The sequence below is a fragment of the Uloborus diversus genome, chromosome 5 (assembly GCF_026930045.1).
Source record: "Uloborus diversus isolate 005 chromosome 5, Udiv.v.3.1, whole genome shotgun sequence".
In the NCBI taxonomy this organism is placed as follows: domain Eukaryota; kingdom Metazoa; phylum Arthropoda; class Arachnida; order Araneae; family Uloboridae; genus Uloborus; species Uloborus diversus.
Genome location: NC_072735.1, coordinates 71044411 through 71068133, shown reverse-complemented (window position 1 = coordinate 71068133; position 23723 = coordinate 71044411). Strand labels below are relative to the sequence as shown.

The 23723-nt window shown below is 32.5% G+C and overlaps 1 protein-coding gene across 1 annotated transcript in view; it reads left to right on the top strand.

Moving 5' to 3' along the window:
* LOC129222205 (homeobox protein abdominal-B-like) overlaps positions 1-21425 on the top strand; it is a 76323-nt gene extending 54898 nt beyond the window's left edge. The window contains 3 exon segments of the mRNA XM_054856676.1: positions 2819-3010; positions 3012-3465; positions 19932-21425. Of these exon segments, the coding sequence (XP_054712651.1) occupies positions 2819-3010; positions 3012-3465; positions 19932-20251 (966 nt within the window). The 3' untranslated portion in view covers positions 20252-21425.
* The last annotated feature ends 2298 nt before the right edge of the window (positions 21426-23723 follow it).

The window sequence follows — 23723 nt, the reverse complement described above, 5'->3', positions numbered from 1 at the left end:
CCTTGAACCTCTGAGTTCATACTACATTATCAATCAAAGTATAGTTAAATGTAAACATGTAAAATCCCCTTCTTCCCCAAGGAGAAAGTTCTGACTTGTAAAGAGAAAATTTTAGTTTTGCTATGGACTCATATAGTTTTGCTCAGGTGTATGTCCATTTTTTATTTATATTTTGTGTTTCCTTTGTTTTTGAGGTGTCCAATTCATATTTTTATTTTATCTACATGTATACTAAGTGCAATAATATGCTTGGTTTATGTGCTATTTTCTCTGTAATTACATATGATCACAGTGTATGGAAATTTATTGGAATGATTTGACTTTCAAGTTGAATAGCATCTTAATTTTTCCATGGAGGTATTGAATCAATAAGTTTATTTTTTGATGTTTTAAAACATTTCATAACGTTTTAAAATACTTCATAGATATCAAATGCAAATACATTTAGCGCGATCTTTAAGTAAAGTATAATAGTTCGATTGAAAATTTATGAACTTAAAATAATTTAGCGGACGAATAACTAAATAAACCGTTTTACTGAACAATTATAAAGTCAAAAGGACAGAATTTTCAGCAATTTATCACGAAAATTGTTTTTTTTTTTTTTTTTTCCCCCGTAATTGTTGAACCACTGCTTCCTTAAAGGGTTAAAAACTAAAGTTTTATTCCGAAGAAAAACAGGTTATCTGAGAAAAGTAAGGGTAACCCGTGAGCCAGAAAACCAATAAGGAGATTATTTAGTAAGTTTCTACGAAGTATTAAAACTTAACTCTTTCGTCAAGTTTACTGAAATTTTTTTTATCTTTTCAGTTCCCCCTCCCCCAAAGGTTTCCTTGCCAGTTGTATTTTATGATATAGTTTTAATTTTTCCGGAGCATGTATAATGTCAAAATTATATTTTAAATTAAAACATCTTATTGACGAAAGAGAGAAAAAGTCATTTATATTAATGCCATCTCTCTTGTGCAATATGTGTGAAACAATCCAGATTATTTTCAATCATCCATTTTCGTTTTTAGCTAATAACGATAGTGCCTCTATAGATAGATAGATAGATAGATAGATAGATAGATAGATAGACAGATAGATAGATAGATAGATAGATAGATAGATAGATAGAGAGAGAGAGAGACGTTCGTACCGATGCTTTCGCTCTACACAATAGAATGCCTAGTTTAGAAAATAATAACAATGGATTAGAACCATTAATTTTTGTAAAAATATCATAGACTTCTATTGATGAATTTCAGAGAGAGAGAGAGAGAGATAGAGAGAGAGAGATGAACAGCGGAAGAGAGATAGAGAAGAGAGGAAAATAGGGGAGAGAAAAAGAGAGCGAATAGAAGAGAAAAGAGGAAAGAGAAAGAGGGTAAGAGAAAAGAGAGAAAAAAATTGAGAGAGAGAGAGAGAAATTGAGAGGATAAATAAGAGAAAGGATAGAGTAATGATAAGTAGAGAGCGAGAGAGAGAGAGAGAGAGAGAGAGAGAGTCATCATTTGTACTTCACTTTCTTCCATTTCCTTAGGCGACCAAAGTAATCGAGGTTAAATAAAGCAAATTTCATTTTCAATACTTTTATTAATTTTACTGATCTATTGCCGAATTTTACCAAATGCGACATTAGCTTAGAACAAATACTTTTACTGAAAAACCACGTGAACATCTACTGATGAATTAGAGAGACAGTGATGGAGAGAGAGAGAGAGAGAGAAAGAGAGTCATTATTTATATTTCACTTTCATTTATTTCCTTAGGCGGTCAAAGTAATCACGGGTTAAACAAGACATAAAAATTCCGCGTTTAGTTTTTTACTGACATGGGACAACTTGGTTAAATAGCAGCGGTAAACGACATGTACGCACGAGAGATAAAGACCAATGAATGGAAACGTAGGAAAAAAAGCATAATAAAATAATAATCATAAGATAAGAAGGGGAAAGAAGAAAGAAGTCACCACGAGGTGAAACGAAGGCGGGATGTTAGGGGGAAAAAAAAAGCCATCGGAGTGCAGCGAAAAGTCGCACAGAACAAACAACAGGAAGTTCCGAAAAGCGGCGGCAGCAACCATCCCTCTGATCCGAAGGCACCCAGACTTGGAGATATATATATTACTTTTAATGATCCCCGCGACTCACGTGACCAGAACGGACCAATGCCATGACTCTGAGGGCGCCCCTGAATCCGGCAGCGTTGCGCGAATCTACCATCTCCCATATTTAGATGGCGACCTCAGCATCGAGAGGAACTCCAGAGACTTGCCTCGGGCTATCGCGAAGGGACGAATCGATGCTACTGCCACAACAACCCCAAGACGGCACCCGTGCGGCACCTTTCTCTCGTTCTTCTACTTGTTGAGCGGATTCTGGAAGTTGCCGGGAAAGAAAAATCTCCCAACTCCGATATCTTTTTTTTTCTTGCTAAACTTCGGAAGACATCTCCCGGACAAGTCACCAGCATAAAATCTCTGGGAAGTCCGTCCGATTTTTGGAATTCTCTGTGATAAATTATTTGAAGCGATCTTCGGCGAAAAAAATCAATTCATTGCTGTGTTTTTTTTTTTCTGTTTGAAACCAAAGCAGACGTGATATTCCCAAAACATAAACGAACCGGTTAACAGGACATTAACTGTACATTCAACTTCAACTGTCAAATTGTTTTCGTGGATTGTGATATTTTGAAAATTTAATGAACCGGTGAGCAGAGGGGACATTAATTGTAAATTTATTCGGACTGTCTGGTGGTTTCCGTGGATTGTGCTCAGTATTTTTCTCAAATGCTTCAATCTCATTGACATGGCCCAATGCTTGCTCTTTCTCAGGCCGAGTCGTCGACGAGTGCTATGATGAATGGTAGCTTGTACGAAGAAACATCGAACAGCCGTTCCAGCGTCGAAGTGGTGCCACAGTCCGCCAGCACAGGCCCGCTGCACATTCCTGCTAAGCGAGTCCAAGCTGCGTCCAGCCTGGCTGTCTCGGCTTACGGTCACTCCGACTGCGGAGGAGTGGTGGAAGGGAACGGGGGGTGTCATCCGCCACAGCCACCACCACCCACCACAGCCATGGGGGAGCTACGACAACCACTCGGCGTTCGAGAGCCACCAGTCCTACAACCAGGGCGTGACGCCCAGCTACTACTACAACGACCACCACGCAGGCAGGGCGTCCGCGGATCGGAAGCCCCCCATCAAATTCTGGTCCAACAGCTACGACCTGCCCAGTGCCGGACCCAGCACGGTCGCCACGTCTGCAACAGACGCCTGCCAGACTTTCGCGCCACAGACGTGGTGCAACTATGCCCCGTATTCCGGCAGGCATATGGAGCACCACGCACCACAGGCTGTCACCTATCTCTCCACGGAAGACAGGGCGCGAGCCCCCATGGATGGATTCACGCATTCGGATGGTTATACCCTGAGGACTTTTGCAGCAGCTGAGAATCATCCACAGCCGACATATGTACCCGCAGGTACTGGTGACTTTTATTTATTTGTGTGGTACTGTGGGAGTTTCGAAACAATGAATGGTAGCAATTTACTATGCACTATGGTAGACCGACCAGTGAATGAATCCTCCCCTCCCCAATGAATAAACAATTAGTATTTTTTTATTTTATTACCAAAGCGATTATTATTTTTTGAATTTTTAACTAGGCATAAAAAGTGTTTATAGGTTGATAAATTTCTTCTACACAATGGCATAACTGAAACGACGAAAAAATATGTTTGTCCTCTATTAGACCTGTTCATTTACTAGGTTGTGTTCTTTTTTCATTTCAGCTCCCCCCCCCCCCAAAAAAAAAGCACCTGACTACAACCATATAAGTTCAACGAATTTAAAAAAAAATTCACATGTATCAGGCATAATGTGTTTATTATCAAGTGGAAAGTGCTGCCGTTTTTAACAATGTTATGAATTTTTAAAAATGAAATTGTGCTTATGTGTTTGTTTACTGGTCGGTCTATCCTGATAGCAATTCAGTGTATAATATTAATCATTTAAAACAGCAGAAAGATGGATAAAAATCAAAACGAAATATCATTTAAAAAACTTAGATTTTATTAAAATAACACTCAACAGAATCAGTTATCAATATGAGCATAAATGCTTGGCTCGCAGATTTTACTTTTCAAAAAATGTCTGAAAAAGAAAAAAAAAGTTGAGTCATAAAAAAAAAAAAGACCGTTTAATGCACCAATTTAAAACGATTAAATATTTTTCAACTCAAACGCCTCTTATTCTTAGAAAACTTCTTTAAAAACTCAAGAGTTATAGTTAAATGTCAATAATTATTGTTATCAAAAGTTATCTCTTATGCTCTTACTTCTCACCGATAGAACCGAGGTCAAACCAAATTCGTCCATATAATTACTCACAGTAAAATTAAGTGTCATGTAATTGCTATGTTCTGATAAAATAGGGGGGGGGGGGAAACTGCACTCCAATAAACAGCACAGGTTTTATTGTTAAAATATCATAAATTTTTGTCATTTTTAAGGATTCGGCACTTTATTCACAGTCAAAGATGAAACTGTTGCAATAAATGTTTTTTAAAATCATAAACATTTTGTCAGATTTTAACGTATGAAGAAATTGTTGCAAAGTGTGCAAAATGGTATTTTTATGCGTATAGCTTCTTATTTTTTGAAAAAAACTTTACTCTCAACACGCCCAGCAAATATGCATTCTATTTGCAATGAGTAATAAATAATTCTCAAAATTCAATACTTCTACTTCATATAAATGTTTCTGAAGTACTTGGATATAATACCAATATTAAATCAATAATTTTAATGTGGGATAGAAATAACTGCTGTTTATCTGCCAAATATGACTTAACACATCATCACTGATTATCGACTCTATACAACATTGTTTTATGGACATTCATTTAACTTAAATGGCCTTTTTCTTATTTTGGCAATGAATTTTAGAGCCATTCATAAAATTAAACAAAATAGGAAAAAAAAAAGAAGAGTTGTTTCGCACAGTTTTTTTTCCAATTTATTGCATTTAATATACATGGAATTTCTTCATTACAGTCATAAGAGTCTCCACTAAAAAGTCGACGGAAACGTTTATCTGGGAAAAACAAAATATCACTGATAAACTTTTTAAAATGCTTACTAATGATCTAATGACCACCCTATTAAGAATGATTGCCATCTGTTTTTTAAACTGCTTTAATTGGTTAATAATTCTACCGCTATTTTTAAGTGTTGCGTTGCACAATTGCCGTATATGTGAATTGAAAAACAAAGAAAAAGTAAGATATTTAACCACTTTTTTAACTCGTTATTTCACCACTTAAATATTTATTACTTATGAATTTTTTGAGAAAGGTTTTATTTCTCAGTAGCACGAAACTGAGTTTCATCCTGCTTTACACCGAAAGATTTTTTGAAAAGAATGAACATAGACAATAACAAAAACCTTATATATATGTACATATATTTTTTCATTAATACAATACTTCGCAGCTATTTTTAAAAAAATAATAATAATGAAGGACAAAATTTAAAAAAACATACTTCTATCAAAATTTTAGCAATATGCATGCTTGATACGAGTAAAAACTATAGTATAATAATTTCCTCTATAACAAACATTAAAGCATGACATTGATATCGTATATGAAAAAATACATCATATTTTTTTTTATTTGAAGCATACTATATATCTAAGTGTTTATACAGGTGCAGATGCGTTTAAAATGCTTCTTAGACTGCAAAATATAAAAACAATTGGCTTTGAATAACACTCCACACAATATTAATCAATAGAATAATAGGAGTAGATGCATGACATTGCAAAAACTTTGTATAACTTTTTTTGAATATGGCCTGTTATTAATTAAATTTTTAGAAAATAAAATTTTCAAATTGCTGAAAGTCATAAAAAAATCTTCATTTTGTTATATGTTCTAATATTAAAGTTTAAAACTCAGTTTTCTGACATGCATACTTTATGTTTGAAGTTTGATTTAAAATCTATATATATTTATACGCACATTATACATACTCCTTGCTATCAAAAATAAATTCATAATGCTTAATAAGATATAACCATAAATTTAAAAAGTATGCATTGAGTATTCTCTCGAATTATTATTATCTTGAAAATAATTTCTGGAGAGATTGAATAACTAAGAGATTGTACGGAGCGCCAGTAATTTGTAGATACGCGTTTGTCAAATTGTTGTTAGTTTTTTCGCTTTGTGTGACGCAAATTTAATAATAATCTTTTCCCTACCCTTAAACGTTCCTGGTTGAGAGAGCACATTATACCCGCCCCGTCAAAGTCCGACGTCTGCAAACGTGAAACCTTGGTCACGTAGAAGTCTCATATTTTACAATATCTAATTTTAATATGAATAAACGTGATGTAATGTTTTTCTCTCTCTTCTTTCTCCTTTTTTTTAATGACTCACGAAATTTAACGGGCTACATGGCGCAAAGTGATCCTGCAAAATGTTTCTGTTCCGCAGCCGAGACAAAGGAATTCGAGGGTTTAGATCCCTTCTTGAAAATTTCCAACTGTGATCCCTTTTAATTAAAAATGCACAACTAATTTTTTAACGTGACATTGCCTCTCCTCAATTTTTTCATTCAAATTACCTGTTATCTATTCTGTGTGCGTGGTACTATCTCCATGATCTTCACCACGTTTTAATGCTCAATGTGCCCCGTGCCACCAATTCCCCTTGAATTTTTGGAAGTCGGAGGCTTTGAGGGTGATAATTATTTATAAGCAAAAAATAATTATCATAAAATGTCGAAAAAGTAGAGCTTGTTGAAGCTTCCAGAAAGCATATTAATATTTGATACCAAAATATAATTACTTTCTTCTATGTTCGTTTACTCCATATTAAACGCGTTGAATCTTAAAGAAAAAGAAAAAGTCGAGTGAAAAAAATGGTATCTTTAGGACGCTTCCAGAATAAATTCTTGGAAGCGATAAAATCAACCGTACTCCTTTTCCATCACTCCTCAATGCTAAACATAGCTTGTTAAACAAGTTGTTGCACAAGAACTATGTCCAACATTTTCAGTGTATTAAAAAACGTCAATGCACTTTTTCTAATAGAATTTCTGGAGCCTCCACGGTTACGTCAAAAACACAAAAAACGAAGTCAATTTTTTTTTCACGTTCCTTTTTTCCCCCGTTGCTTCAATTATTTAACTAAAACATGTTTGTACGGATCCTTTATGAGATCTTGAAGCTATTGGGAAAGCAGCTCCCATTTCACGCTGCTTTAACGTTTTGTACTTTGTAAAGGTTTTACGGCCTCCTAATAGTGCTTGAAGGACAGCGAAAAGTCTAAATAGGGGACTATAAGGGAGATTTTATTACCGCTTCCTTGCGCAGCGGGGAAAATCAACAAATCTTTTCAAAAATTCCGTCAAAGCAGCTATTTGAGCGATTGTCTCTTCAAACCCTTTCGCAGTTGCCGCCATTTTTCATCGAAGAGTGGCTTTCATGTCTGCATTTATAATCGAGTCAATTATAGGCTGTGGTGGTTATGTCAATTAAGAGTGTTTTCATCCCTCCCTTTTATGATTTAAGGGAAGTGATTCGGCGGAATTTATTTCACTATTACTGACATGATTATGGCTGGCAGTTAAGTGTGATTGCCTTAGAAACGTGATTGAGATATCTCAAGTAGTTTTATGATTTGTTAATATTTAGGCTGTGGTTTAAAAATAAAAGAATTCCCTTTTAGCAGAAGTTATTATAGATTGGCACGGGTATCGATTATTAGTTCCGAATTCATCTGTCTTTCAAGTGCTACTACTAAAAAAGAAAAAAAAAAATCGTTGATTAACCGGATAGTTATTGCAAAGATATCCAAAAAAAGGATGCCCTATTAACCGGATCATATCCAATCATCGGGCGTCTAATTAACCGGGTATATCAAATCAATCGGGTTTTCCAATCGACCTGGGTATTTAAGGACTATGCGTCCCCCTTCAAGTTTTCATCCAAAAATTTATAATATATGTAACATTCTACAATATAGTAATTTCCATGTGCACTGTTAGTTAAAACAAAATCCTGTGAAGTCAAAACATTAACTTTCAACCACATCATTTCGCGCTACCATAATGAGGCTTAAAAAAATTCAACAATACCCTCGATTATGACAGTTAATATGTAAGAAAAAGTTGTCAGGGATTATAATGAATTTTTTGTTCGATTTAGCAAAAAATTGACTTTAGTTTTAAGTGATGAAATAAATTAATACCTCTTGCTTTAACGCATGAGACATTAGAATTATTTTAGTATTTATTTACATAGAAATATTTTTCTAAGCATGAAAGTTATCTTGATGAGTATTATTGACCTATTTATTAAAAATAATTTGCTCTAAAAAGCTTGAAGTATCTATTGAAAAAGTAGAATTAAAAAGACGGAGGTAATTAGTATCTTTTGCACACATGAAATATTTTAACATTCCTAAATTTTTCCAAAACTAATATTTCTAACATTTTAAATGTGCATGCGCGTCTGTTTTAATATTAGATTTGCAGCTGTTCTTGAATTTAAAAACTTTAAATGATTTTAAATCGTGTTTATCATCAGTTAGTTACTAAAACGATATGGAATAAAGGTTTCTTTTTTTTTTTGTAAATTTAAAGTTAATTTTAATGTGTTAGTAACGTATAAATGGGTGTGTGCGTGAGACGGAGGAGGAGGAGGAGGGGGGGGGGGTGTTGAGGTGGCGATGGTTTGAATTGCTATTTAAGGGTGTTCAAGGAGGATACGTTGAGTTAAAGGTGAAATTTTGAATGTAACGTATTTAAATGTACTCTCTTATTTCTATTTTTCTGCATCGACTATTTCAAAAAAATGGAGTTTTCACAGGACCCTTGGTGACTGTCATGCATAAGAAGAAAAAATCGAGTTTGAAAATAATTTTCCTACCAGTAGTTATTACAAAAAATCTACTTTTTTTTCAAGACTAGAAAATTTTGGAAATTGTATTTTCAAAAATGGACACTTGTAGCACTCTAAATTCATTTTGAGTAAAGTTCCTTTTCACTCTAAAATTACAATGCATATTTTACAATAGAATTTTAGCTAACAAAGCTACTGCAACTCAGTTAACGTTACCGTAAAATTTTAGAGTGGAGTACGATTTCATGGTAAAACATACTAGCAATACGACTGCCAGTACTTATTACCAAAATTTCGAATTTTCTTTTTCGGGAACTTAAATATTTTTCATGGTTTTTACGTTCATATAACGACATCATAGACAACAGAAAAATGTATTTTAATCTTTCAGAGGGGTCGATATTTTATCCTCATGTGTGGACCTTGAGACTCCCATGAATCAGTGCACTGTTCTTAATGGTCAAACAATTGAATTCTTTAAACAAGAAAATAACTGATAATAGTGCATGTGTTAAAAACGCGTCAAATTAAGTTTTACAAAAATGAAAACTACTTTTTTTCGATCAAGCTAATATCGACATAAAAATTTTATCATTTAATGAATAAGTGCAGTTTCATTTTTCCATCGAATCTACACTTTTCAACTTTCAAGAAGTATGATAAAATAAAACTGCTTCCCCCCACCACAAAAAAATTTAAGTTTTATGAGACAATGAAGGTAAGATCTTAGGGCTAAAGAGGATAAACAACCATCTAATAGCTGAACAGTTAAGAAAACCAAATATAAAAGTCGATCCCCGCGAAAAGTTTTTAACTCCGTACTGCTATGAGAAAACTGAAATTGAACTTTTCACACGTTTCGGATGCCTTAAATTTCTATGATTACGAAATTTTCAGATGATCGTTGAAATCTGTTTGATTTTCAATCAATTGAAAATTTAAAAAAAAAATGAACTGAAAAAGACTAAATTTTCTGCTTTAATATGGAACAGAGAATAGAAAATGCTTTGAACAAAGCATTTGAAAACATTTTTATACTTTGATAGTATATCAACATTTTCCAGCTATTATTACCCTTGAAATATTGGTATTTTATAAAAATGCTTTCAAAGAATTTAAAGAAGTTTTCTTTAAAATATATATTTTTTCTTTTAAATTAAATAAGTGGTAAAAATCAGTTTGTTTTGAACATGGTGTTTAGAAATACTATGAACAATACTGTTTAAAATCAGGGCTTTCACGAGTGCGAAAATACACCCAACAAATGCAAGCACACAACGTGTTAAAGTTCATTTAGATTTCTGTTTCAAATAAATAGCTCATCGATGTTTACTTTGCTCGTTATAACTTAAATTACAGTAAAACCTGTAAAGTTGACTACCCTTGTAAGTTGACCACCTGTCTAAGTTTACCGCTATTTTCAGGCACAGAATTAGATTTTATCATGTAATTCAACCTCTATAAGTTGACCACCTGCTAAAGTTGACCACTAAAGTAGTGCACCGCAAGTGGTCAACTTACACAGGTTTCTCTGTATTTGTAAGGACAAAGAAAAAATGAAAAGGGCTGCGTATGCTTGCTAAAAACAATGACATTATCAGTTACTGGCGATCGTGCAATCATTTTCAATTTCTATTGATTTACCTCAATTTATTTTCCTTTTTTTTTGAAAATGAAACTGCAAACATTTTTATTAAATAGTGAAAAAAAAATATATTAAGTGAAAAAGTGCAGAGGGATAGTTTTTGTTTTTGTTTTTGTCTTGCCCCACCAACCAACAACGGAGCAAAGTACAACAAAATCTATTTTTTTTTTTAAATTTTAACTGTTAATAAAGAAATGCCTAAGACGAGAAATATGTGTAATACAGTACTAAATATCTAATTTTACAGAAACATTCTCAAAATTTGACTGTTGAGAATTTCTACCTCAAAACACCTCTCTAGTCATCTTCGTACTCCCAAGGAATACATTTGAGAATATTCAAGCATCTACGAGGCATTTCAGCCCAAACGTGCTCCAGTAGAATAGTTTCGCCAAAACGGGCAGGTGGTTTACACTTTCCAATCCATGACGAATAAGAATATTTGATGATATGGTTATTCAGCTGAGTCAATTTAAAGCAAAACTCGCTTCATCTACTTGACTATACCAACGAATGAGATCTCGTCCTGCGGTTTTCACTTAAAAACAAAGAAAAAAAATCAGTTCTATGAGTTGGCATCGGAAGCTAAAGATCTTTATTTTATTCTGAACCTTTTGATGAGGAAGAGCTGTGTAACGGTTATTATTGCATTTATGAAAGAATTTAGAGAGTTGAGTGTTTACTTTCACATAAAATACCCCGTTTGTAGCGCATAAAACATTTATGATTTAGTCTTTTTTCTTCATGTCCCCATAAAGTTTATTGGATTTGAATGTTAAAGATGTTTGTCAAAGGTGAAGCATTTGCTATTTCAACATTATTTAAGTAGTCAGTGGGCATACGTTTTTTGAAATAAAAAAACAGTGAAAGGTGATGACTTTTTAAACGTTGAAATGTTTAATGCATCAATACATATTTAGTGCAGAAATAAAATAATTGTATCATACATTGCATGAAATATTAAGTTAACGTTTACATTAGCTTTAAAGTTGAAGTTTTATTCGAGTTTAAATTAAATGTAGGTTTAATACATTCAAACCACAATTCATCTCATTTCGTAATTTGAGTTAGATGTGATGTCTAAGAGAAATTTGAATTTTATTCACATTTTTATTGACTGATAACTTATAATTTATTGTCAAAGCCACATTCGTTTCAAATAGAAAATTTACGCTGTCTTCAAACGAACAGAAAAAACCCTTTTAATTGGATTCAACATCCGTAATATCTGAGAGCTTAATTTATTTTCTAAGCCATCTTCGCTCCTAACTCGAAGTTTCAGCTGCATGCCATGCTTAAAAGAAATTTGAATTTGATTCAACCTTTGCACAAGTTGTGAGTTTTATTTAATGTGTAACCCACATTCGCTCGTAATCCGAGTACAATACAGTTGAGGTTTATTTTCACACCAACCAGACATTTTTTGTCTGCAGTTTTTGTATTTTTCTAAATTTCAAATTCAAATTAGTTTTACGATTGTGGTTTAGATGCTTTTCTTTTTTTTTTTTGTAGTACTGGTTTGAAAACAAAAAGAAATATTAGTTTTATGTACTGATTGGATGATTTTTATGTAATTGATTGTATTGTATTCAGTTGAAAAAATATTTTGTGATTTAGATTTTGTCGATTATTATTCAAAGCCTATGGGCCAATACAATGCTAATATTTAAGGTCAAAACTAAAATGTTTACGATGATACTTTCTGCTTTTGCTACAAATTCCGTACTTTTCGGGTGCTTTTGTGAAGCAGTCATAATTTTTTAGTATTTTATAATATGATCTATTAACGTTTTAAACTAAAAGTAAACTATATAGGAATGTTTCTAGAGCACTTGCTAGAAATTCTTTTCTTTTTTTATCGTTCGATGGCGCTACGATACTGTTTATAGACATTTCAGGGGTTGACAATGGGGTTAGAGGGGAGACACTTTCGACCGAGGGGTTGACTCAGACAGGAATGACGTCAGCTGATACTTGGGAGTGGGAATGAACACTTCCCTGCGACGCCATCTTAATTTGCTTGCCCCCCTTTCAACAGGGAACATTTCTCCCTCTACTGTGATGCAAAGAAAAAATGGCGCAAGAAGGATTTTTTTTTCTATGATTTTGAAGCATTCCTTTGGACCTTTCTTTTCTAAATTTGTGTTAAAAACATGCAACACATTTCGACAATTCTTCATAAATATGCGATTATTTTTTACTTTATTGAATTTTTTTGTAAAATTATGTTCCTAAAAAGTAATAATGTAAAATTATTCCAGTTAGCCAGTTGCAGATCATTTTGTTTTGACCCAAAAAATTATCTAACTTATTCTTCATCTCAGTAGCAAACAATTAAATACATTGACAAAGGCAAATAAATAAAACAAAATTCTGCAATGAAATTTTAAGGGGATAAAAAATGATGGAGAGAGACAAAGATAGAGAGAGGGGGGGGGGGGGAGAAATTTCGCGTTTTTGGCAAATTAATGTTTATCTTCATTTTGTGAGAAAAAAGTTGATTAAAGGTTTTTCGCATGTAGGAAGAACTTGGCTGCACTTTCTAGCAAAAAGGGAATTAGGAAAAAGACGTATCAGGGCTGTGCCCTGGTACAAGGCAGTGACCAGTTTTTTTTTTTAATTAATGAAACTTAATTATTCATCCACTAGCACAGTCAGAGATTACCTTCAGGGGGAGGGGAGGGGACTGATTATAACAGTCCTTTCCTGTATAAAAAACACCGTGTCAAGATTGGCAACATATGTTAAAAACAAAGGCTCTGGGGCATTTGAACCCTCCCCCCACTGGCTAAGGCATTGAATTCATGCTTACGTGTTATGAATATGTATAGCGTTACATGAAAACTAGCGCAGTCAGAATTCGTTTCAAAAGGGGGTGCGGTTCATAAGAGAGCCAGAATTGTCTCCTTAAAGGAGAGTTTTTGTCATAATGGTCATTTACCTACATATTTATGTATTTCTATACTAGTATTTCCAATATGGCTTAAAATCTGGAGTTCTGGTTCCCCTACCATAACCCTTTAAAGTGATTTATCTTAAAAACTAATTTTAATTACCTTGAGCTTTTATCAACATGAACGTGATATATGAGGCAATGAGAAGCGAAGAGATGTAAATGGACATTTTCTAGTTTTGAGTAAAACTTCTTAGGTTGGTTTTCATTGATTTTTTTTTTCTAAATCATGCTGTATAAAGCTACTATTACTATCTCTTGCTCCAAGATAGAGGAAAGCTCACCTACCATTTGTGCTGACTATCTCCAAATTTTTAATTTTGCCACATACATCACTTTGTTTCTCACTGCCTCATATGTTCTCCAAAGAGTACTTTTAATAGTCATGTATGAAAAATTGCAACCAAGGTATTCTACATAAAAAACCTACATTAACTACTTGAAAACATCTAAACTGCGTTGATATGTGGTAGTTAACAGGATTTTCAAAGTTAATTTCATACCTTTCTAATGAATACCATGTTGCAATTTAATAGCAAAACATATTGACTCTATGTACCGTTAACCCTTTGCATCGTTAACCAAATGATTCCCTCAAGTTCAAAATTTATTCTATACATTATAGAAAACAAATAATTATATAATTATTCCAAAAAATTTTCAAAATTATTAAAATTATTCGTTATTCGTTAATTATAAAAAATATTTTTGCCATACTATTGAGCAATCAGAATATCAGCAAAATGAATATTGTTTAAAAAAATACACTAATTTCATTTTGAAACTATCACAAATGAAATAGGGTAGGGCAAAGCGGGTTTTTCAAATGTTTGTAAAGTTTGATAATAAATAAATATTGGGTTTGAAATAATAATCACTTTTGATTTTGAAATTCAAGAACCCTGTAGGAAATAAAAAAGTAATTGTTACGAAAAAATACAAAAATGTAATTTTCGAGCCTTTCGAGCGCGAAAACCTACCCGCTTTGGACCACCCTCCCCTAAATAAATAAATAAATGAATAAATAAATACAGAAATAAAATAAAAAGCATCAGAAATACTTTTTCCTTTCTGCTATCATGCTAAACTTGGAATGGTTTAAACTGAACTCGGAGATCACCCGACCGTAGTTTTTCTTTCTTTGAATAACAATTGCGTCTAATCAAAACGTTGTGCCAAAAACAGCGACGGGCTTATCGTGTCGCAATTGCGAGGTGCCCTCAAGACCCTGGAGGGTTCGAAGAGGATACAAAACTGTTATAATGTCAATCAGTACCCATATAGTAAAGAACGAAAAACGGAAAATCGATTTTTGCAAGTTGACATCCTTTTTGGCGATGCAACGCTATGAAAAGAACATCAGAAGATAACTTGATGATGATTTTCAGGATTTTATTTTACAATGTACGATAAATTATTTCGTCACTCGTTTTCATCGAATCATTTTAGTCTCCAAATAGCACTAACTGAAAAAAAAAAGTTTTATTGATATTCAATTTATGTATTCTATAAACTGGACCTCCTTGTTACTTTAAACTCTAAATTATTTTCTATTTCTATTTGAGGAAACTAAAATTAACATTATCTTATGAATAAGGAGAATGCATGTTGAAATTTAACAAATAACGAAACAATAATCAAAAGTTCAAGAAATAATATAAACATATATCACAGAAATAATACATAGTCATTTTCTTCCGTTGTATTTTTCTTTTCTTTAAATTAACAAGGTTTCTGGTTACCCCCCCCCCCTGTAGGTGATGTCATTGATGTTTAATGGTTAATCATTTTCACGAAATGAGTTTTTCCGAACAGTCTTTAAAATAAAATATATTTTACATCGCTGCCTGTTTAAATTATTTTTAAAAGTTATTTTACACGATTCGATGTTTTAAATTTCTTATTCGGACTTTATTTAAAAAGATTTTTTAATAGGACACCTTCAAAATGTCAATTTTCTTTATTTTCAAAATATCAAGTTTGCACTACTCCATTTCAATGCTAGATTTTCTCTTACCGGAATGCAAGACGGTAGTAAAATAAATAAATTAATTGAAAAAAAAAAAAAAAAAACTGTCGTCACCATGGCTGATTTTTATTCTTCGATGAGGTAGAGGGAATCCTCCACGAAAATGATATATAATTAAGTTCAGTAAAATGGCTTTACATCAACATTGCTTTTAAGATAGATTAATTAAAAACAAATGTATTTTACTTAGTTAAAATGAAAACATAAACAACATTGAAATAAAAAAAAATGTATTATGTGGTTTATCAGTTAATAAAAATGATTCTTTAAAAACATGATCTGAAATACTAATCACTAAAACTTTCTACAAGTCAACAAATGACCCCGATTAATTGAAATAATCTTTATATAGTTCGTCAAGTTCATTTGCCCGAATTTCAAATTAGTCTGTTTTGAGGAGAAATGAGTTTTCTCAAATAAAATATATATGAGTTACTTAAAATAATGTTCCAGGAAAATAACAGAAAAGTACTAGAACGTCCCGCCCCACTGCAACCCTGCTCTGACATTTTTGTAGTTCTCTTCTCCTTAATTTCATAACCGTTTCCATTTTCAGTTCGCAAAATTTTAAATTTTGCTCACCTCCTTGAAAGAGGTGAGAGGGAGGACTTAAAAGAAAAAATATCCTCCCCATCTGAGCTTTTCGGGGGTCGACCATCTTTTGCTGGCGCTGGTTGTTTTATCGGCGCTCCTGAAGAGCGGCTGTTGCTTTTCGCGCTTGAGGCAAAGTTTATGGCCCTTTTACGGCCATTGCCTATCCATGGGCCATAGCCACAAGTGGCAAGATTTTTCCTTTTAACAGCTTCCGGGGACTGCTAAGAGGTCAATTCACTTCGTAGGTGGTTTACGTTCCGATATTACTGCGATATTCAATTATTGTTTTTTCCACCCTAAAATAACGATTCTCAACTATCTTTTGACAGAAAAATGTGTCTTTTACTATTTAGATTTCTAAATGATATTTTTTTGCATTTGTTTAAATAAACTTACTATACGCTAATAAATTAATTGCATAGACTAGCCCTTTGAGGTCCGTAAACTTTTCAGTTTGGAAATTTGCGATGTTTTCAAAAATAATAAAAAATAAAATAAATAAATACATAAAATAAAATAAATAAAAACAATATTTTTTAAGTAGTGATTTTTTTCCCTTATGCTGTTTATAACGAAGTCGGAGAAGGGGCTAAATAAAAATTACGTTAGGGCCGTAATTTCATTATCAATGGTTAAACAATACAAAGCAAAAGGTAATGGGGAATTGAAGCTATTATGTAATGATCCTAAATTTGCTACATATGGCTTCGCTATAAACGGGCGCGACTGTAGTACAAGACATCAAAGTGTCTCAGTAACGTGAAAAAAAAAAAAAAAAAAAAAAAAAAAAAAAAAAAAAAACGTAATTTACAATTTATTTGCATTCGGTAATAAACGGAACACATTTTGAACTTAGTAAACATATATATGTCCCATTGTTCTCAAAGGGATAATAACATTTTCTTGAACATTGACTAATGCGTCATTATGACATTTCAGATTGGTGATTCTATCCATTTTGTTGATTTGCTAGAAGTACTTCTATAAGTAAAAAAGTTAAGTAGCTAAATGTGGAGCAAAATGAAATGGTTAATGTCACTTACCTTTTGCAAAATGAACTAACAGGAAATTCGTTTTGCAAATTACGTTCCATGCTAAATTCATTTTTTTTTCTAAAATAAACCTTATGTATTATTATAAGAAACAATGTATTTTTCATAAAATTTGCATTGAAACATTTTTTTTTAATTTTCAGCATTAAATTTGCACCTCAAAAAAAAGGAAAAAAAAAAAAAAAAAAAAACCCTAGCAACCTTGAAAATTTTGTTTATTTTGCACGGGGAAAAGTGAAAAAGAAATAAAATGTTTTTCAAATAAAATATTTTCTATTTGATTGTTGAAAATATTTTTTTTTTTCAAACAAATGATTGAGTAAATAAAAACATGAATGAATAAACTAATAGATAATTAAAAGACAAACGAACAAATAAATTAATTGACACAATAATTTTTAACCTACAACAAAATAATAAAATATGTGCATCAATTTTTTGAATATTGCTTGTATTATCACATGCTTTGATTCTCAGAGGTAAATTTTTCCTGAATGTAATAGAATACATGTATTACAACATAGTTGAAATATTACCGTCACTTAGGTCGAGCTAAAAACAGTAAATATTTCACCATTCCACTTAGCAACGTTATTTCACTTTGGCCCACATTCTCTTACATTCAGATTGCAACGAACATCTATGCGATAAAATGATCTAAGTCACAAATTTTTTAAAACTGTATCTTTAGCACAATAAGCCTTGAAGAAATTCCCGAATAGTTAAAAATTTTACCCTTTGAAATAAGTATCACCGTACGAAGTTTTAAACGTCTGTAAAAACCCAACTATTCGATATATCGATCCTTTAAGAACATCTCAAATACGCAAAAGATTACTTTTCAATGTAACTACGTTCGGAAGAAGTTCCTGAGAATGTATAGTAACTATTGGATTCAACTGAGCTTTTAAAATTCCCCAGGAGTAAAAAGATCCATAAATTTTTATGACTTTTTGGAGGAAATTCGAAGTTAGAAGGAATAGTTGGTTTTAAACAGTTGTATAGATAGTTAAAAAATCAAAAGACACCCAGTTTCATCACCACAAAAGCGTTCCAGAAAGTCACTTTAAAAGACCCATGAAAAAAATTTAAAAATTTAAATCTAAAGAATTAAAAAAAAATCAGTGTGGAGATTTTATGAAAATTTCTTAGATAATGTCTTGATACTGAACTAGTTATCTATTGGGTAAAATGTCTTTCAGAAAAAAAACCGCACGGAGCCTACTGTTTTATGGTTATTCGATAGAGGAATTATTTCAAAATTCTCAAACGCTTGAATTCTATTTAACTATGCAGCTTAATTGCATTCATGATACAATGTCTCAAAGAAAGTAACCACTTTTTTTTTTTCTAAAATAAGCCTTATGTATTAGTCGCTTTGTGACTTAAAATTCATTTATCGCAGTTTCATTTTGTATCTGTGAATGTATCTTCGTAAATTTGGGGATATTTCTCTTAAAACGAGCACTGACGAATTTAATTGCTTCTAAACTCGTTCAAAATTTAAAACTTGTGAAGTATTTCATTCCAGCTAATCGAAACACTGCATTCACTTTCTGCCTGAGAGAGAGCGCAGTGGAAATGGATATTTGAATATCAATGAGCTTTGAATGATAAAAAGATGCTATAAATAAAAGTCAACTTTTTTTCAAGTTAGTACAAGTTAAGCTTCTTTAGAAAATTAGAGTTTTATGTATCCATTATGAGTTTATGGTTTAGATTAAATCCTTTTTCGTTATAAAGAATTAAAATCTAACTAATATTTTTTAAACCTCAAAGCTAATATTTTCTTATTAATTGGAGCGAATTAACTCTTGTTTGTAACTGATTTTCCAATCGTTTCATATTAAAGCAAATTAAACTGCCAACAAAACATATAAATATGCTGAAGCATAGAAGGAGCTCCAATGGGAAGACACGGGAGGTCACTGAAACCTCCCAAAACTTCCTGGTTTGGCAAATTTTGCTGACGATTCGGCAAATTTGGTGATAATGTTGCAACTTTGATATTATTTTATTTTTAATCATTAAAATCGTTTTTATCATTCGGTAAAACAGGAAATTCATTCGGAAATTTGAGAATTTCCCCCGTTCTAAAAATTTCAATTCGGGGTGCAACTGTTCAAAAATGCTAATAAATGTCAATTAGTTGCCTGCCATTGGAAAAATCACACTAACATTGTAAGAAAGTCATTGAATGGAATAAAGTGGTCCCGAGATCACTTTTTAAAAGTAAAAACTCTACATTTGCTCAACACCATAAAACAAACGAATTTCACTTGCGTACATCATCTGGTAGCACAACATTTCATGGCACAGTCATAGGGATGTCACTGCAAGTCATAATGGTCACAGTCACGAAGTGACTTAACCGTAGTGTCTAATAGAGTCACACTGTGACACATTTCTGACATATTTCAGGTGACGTCTCTGCGACGTTGTTGACAGAATTGTGAGAACACTTTGTGCCGTTATGAAGACGTTACTATAACGTCAACATATGACGAAAACCTGGACTGACACTTGTAAGTTTCTGCAACATGTTGGTGACTTTACAGAGACGTTTCGTAAGTCACGCGAATGAAACCCCATTGTGACCGTCTCGCTACTATCACTCAGCTGTTTTTGTCTCGATTCCGTTAGGATCATTGGTCTCTTTCCTTTCTTCTACTTATGTGTTTTGCTAATATTAAAATTAATAACAGCTTTGAAATTCCTGGAAATATTTTATGACTCTAATAACTGTCTTCTTTTTTATTTTCAGTTTCCGAAACGGTTGTCACGAACCCTTTGGAGTGGACGGGTAATGTGACAGTGAGGAAGAAGCGCAAACCCTACTCCAAATTCCAAACGTTGGAACTGGAAAAAGAATTTCTCTTTAACGCGTACGTTTCCAAACAGAAACGATGGGAATTGGCGCGCAATTTGAACCTCACCGAACGACAAGTCAAGATATGGTTCCAGAACAGGAGAATGAAAAGTAAGAAGAATAGCCAAAGGAATGGTGAAAATAACCAAAACAACAATAACACTGTGGTGAATGCCAATGGACAACGACAGACCATTGCACAAGCTGTCAAATAAATATCAGTCCAATGGTCTCAAGACATTCTCGCATCTATCCACGACACTAATTGTTGTTTCTTTATTTGTTATACTTCTTCATTCTATTCTGTTGCACAGAAAAACTTTTGTGATTTTAAAAAGGTGAAGAAATCTCGAAAAGAATAATTCAATAATGGTAAAACTGCTACAACAGCTCAATAAGTGGCCATTGTTATGGCAGGTAAGACAAGTTTTGGCATTTTTCTCCCTTTGCCAGTGAAGCAGAAGTCACTAACTTATTTCGAAGCGGAGCTGAAGTCACTCATTCATCAAATACTGAATTATGTTAAGCATTTCGTTATGTTCATTCATTTCAAAATCCATTCCACCACAGTCATCAAAACAATTGTGCTGAACTTTCATCGAAAGAAACTAATGCAAGTTATTGGTTTCTTTTTAGGACATGAGGCCAAAAGCAGAGGCCTGTAACTGTGAAATAAAATTGAAATACTGAAGCTTTTAAGTAATAGATAATTCAATCTAATATATTTGGAAATATTGTAAATGTATAGAAAAATTTATGGTTGTAAAGCGCTCGTGCATGAGTCAGATATGTATTTTGTCTAAGTCAAAAAACTCAAATGAGTTTTTGAAGTTATTTAGAAGCAAAAGTTACATAAAAGTAATAGTTCATTCTTCAAACTTAAAGGACTTATACCAAAAAACATTAAATACAAGATTTTTTTCTTTTAGGTTGAAAATTGTATAAATTTAGACAAAGTAACTTTAGCACAATAAATGTTTCAAAATTCTTAAAAACTACAAAAGTGGTTTCGTATATTTCTGTTGAGACAGTGAGAAGTAAAGGGATGTATGTTGGCATTTTAAAGATTTCTGAAAAACGCGTTCAGATCTTTCGTAGTAGGTTTTCATTGATAAGTTTTTCCAAATCATGCTCTATAGCAGCACATGCCATTTGTTTTCCAAAAATTGAGTAGAAGTTCTCCTACCATTTGTACTAGTTGTCTCTCAAATTTTAACTTTGGAATCATCTTTCACCCTTTTGCTTCTGACTGTTTCAGTTATAAAGCAATACAACTTAACATGATTTTATTTTAGTCAAAGTACTTGTTTAAGAAATATTTAGACTATACAAATTTAATGCACCTGTCTTATTTTCTTACCCTTGTTGATGAAGTTCAACGTCGTCAACTTCAGTTGAATTTTACTTCTGAGAAAGAAAATCCAAAAATAGTTTTGAACGTTAATCACTTCTATGATAAATCGGCTAATTCCTTATTATTTATTCAAATGGAAATTTAAAGGTTTCAAGAAGTAAACAGTTAGGGGGATGGGCAGTAACGTTATTCTAAATTTTTATAATTTGGTTCAACTGTGACCAACCAAATGATTTCTGATTGAAATTTCAGGGAACAAAGAAATAATCATATTAAGAGAATTGGGCAAGAATGCAATGCTTAGTTTGTACTATTTGGTCTTTTTGTACTGAAAACAAATCGTGTAATTCCAAATAATTTAATAAAGTTGAAATTTCAATACAAGAAGTAAACATACTTAGATGGATGGGCAAAAAAGAAAGCTTAATTTTTATCATTTGATCAAATTTAATCAAATCCATTGATTACTGATTGTCTATTGAAGTTGAAATTTAAGGGATCAAAGTAATCAGCACATTTAGGGAGGGGGCAAGAAATGAATTCTTAAGTTGTATCATTTGGTCAAATGTTAACAAATCAGATAATTCCCGATTATAGTATTTATAATAGTTGTAATTCAAGGGATCTAAAAAGTAAACTAATTTAGGGGGATTGGCAAAAAAGGAATGCTTAATTAGTGTCATTTTTCCAATTGCAAACAAATTAATTCCTGTTCATTTTTAAAAGTTGAAATTCAAGGTATAACATAATAACACAGTTGGGGGGATGTGCCAAAAAGGAATACTTAATTAGTGTAATTTTTCTAACTGCAACAAATCTACTAATTCCTGATTGTTTACTAAAATTAAAGTCTAATGGATCCAAGAAGTAAACACATTTAGAGGGATGGTCAGGAGAGAAATGTCAAATGTGTACCATTTGGTCAACTGAAAGCAAATTGACCAATTCCTAATTATTTATCTATTTATCACTGAACAGGATTACTCGAAAAAAAGCAATATATCAGCCGCATCCACAAATGGTAGATAAATAACAATACCTTGTTTATATGCAGATCGGGCATTGTTGATATGCGCATTGTTCTGTAGCTATATTTATTGCTTTTCTTTGACAGTAGATGTAGATGTAAAAGCTATATCTCACTGGAACTGACTTTGTAAAATATAGTCTAGATGTAGAATTCATGTGCGAAAGTTTCTTCATTTTCTATCGCATACACACGCTTCGAAATGTACAGATTGTTGATGTTTGTTTGATAGAACAATGTTCAACACGAACGAATTGTTTTGTACTCTGAAAGTTGGTTTCAAATTTATGTAAACCACAGTTGGTGCAACCGGGACAGCTTTAAACAGAGTGAAATCTAAATGTGATGTGATGGCGTCTTTCGGGTGAATTGTCATATCGTGGTATATGCCAAGTTGACGAAAAAAAATCCCACTGCTGAAACTACTGCTGCTTTTTTTTTTCCTCATGCTTTATTTTTACATTTTAATGGAGCTTTAGTAGTGCTGCTTTATTTAGTTGGAGAATCATTTTCATTTTATGTCCAACTTTTCACGTTGTTAATTTGTTACTTATCTTGAGGATTGTTTTGGCTTTTAATGTTTTACTTTGATTGATTGGCGTGTTATTTTTCATTTAAATGGGATTTTAGTATTTATGAGGAGCTTTTCTTATTTGAAAACTCGGTCTTCACTTCAAATTTCAACTGCACTTTTTGGCAATATTTGTCTAACAGATAAGAGCTTTGCTTTGACTAATTTGTCGACAAAGTTTGAAAACCGCCAAGTGTTTCACGTTATGATAATTCTCCCTGATTTTCTTGTGTCCCGTTTTTCATCTTTTTGATTAGCTTACAAAAAGAAAAAAAAAGAAGTTTATTATATTCTGTGTTGTTCAATTCACTTCGATGATTTATTCTGGCATCTAAAATCAGTTTATTAAAGTCTGTGAAACATTGGTATTTTTTAAATGCATTTTGAACTTTATTTTTAAAATGCATGGTCGTGATATTATTTACCTATTTTAAATATATTTACGAATAAAATCTTCCTCTAAATTGAATCTGAAATAGCTAAAATGATTTTTGACTTACAGAAATATTGTTTGAGCATCGAATTTCCTTGTCAAAATTAAAATGAAAAATGCAATGTAAAGCTCACGTTCATATTGAATATCATCTCACTAGTGCAACCGGAATTTACCTACTGACCACACATTATTTTTAGTCCTTACATAAACATAAATTACTACATGAGCATGGGCAACATAAATTAAAATCAAGGATTTTGGGGAGATATGAGAGCTGACCCCAAACTTCCTGCAACTTG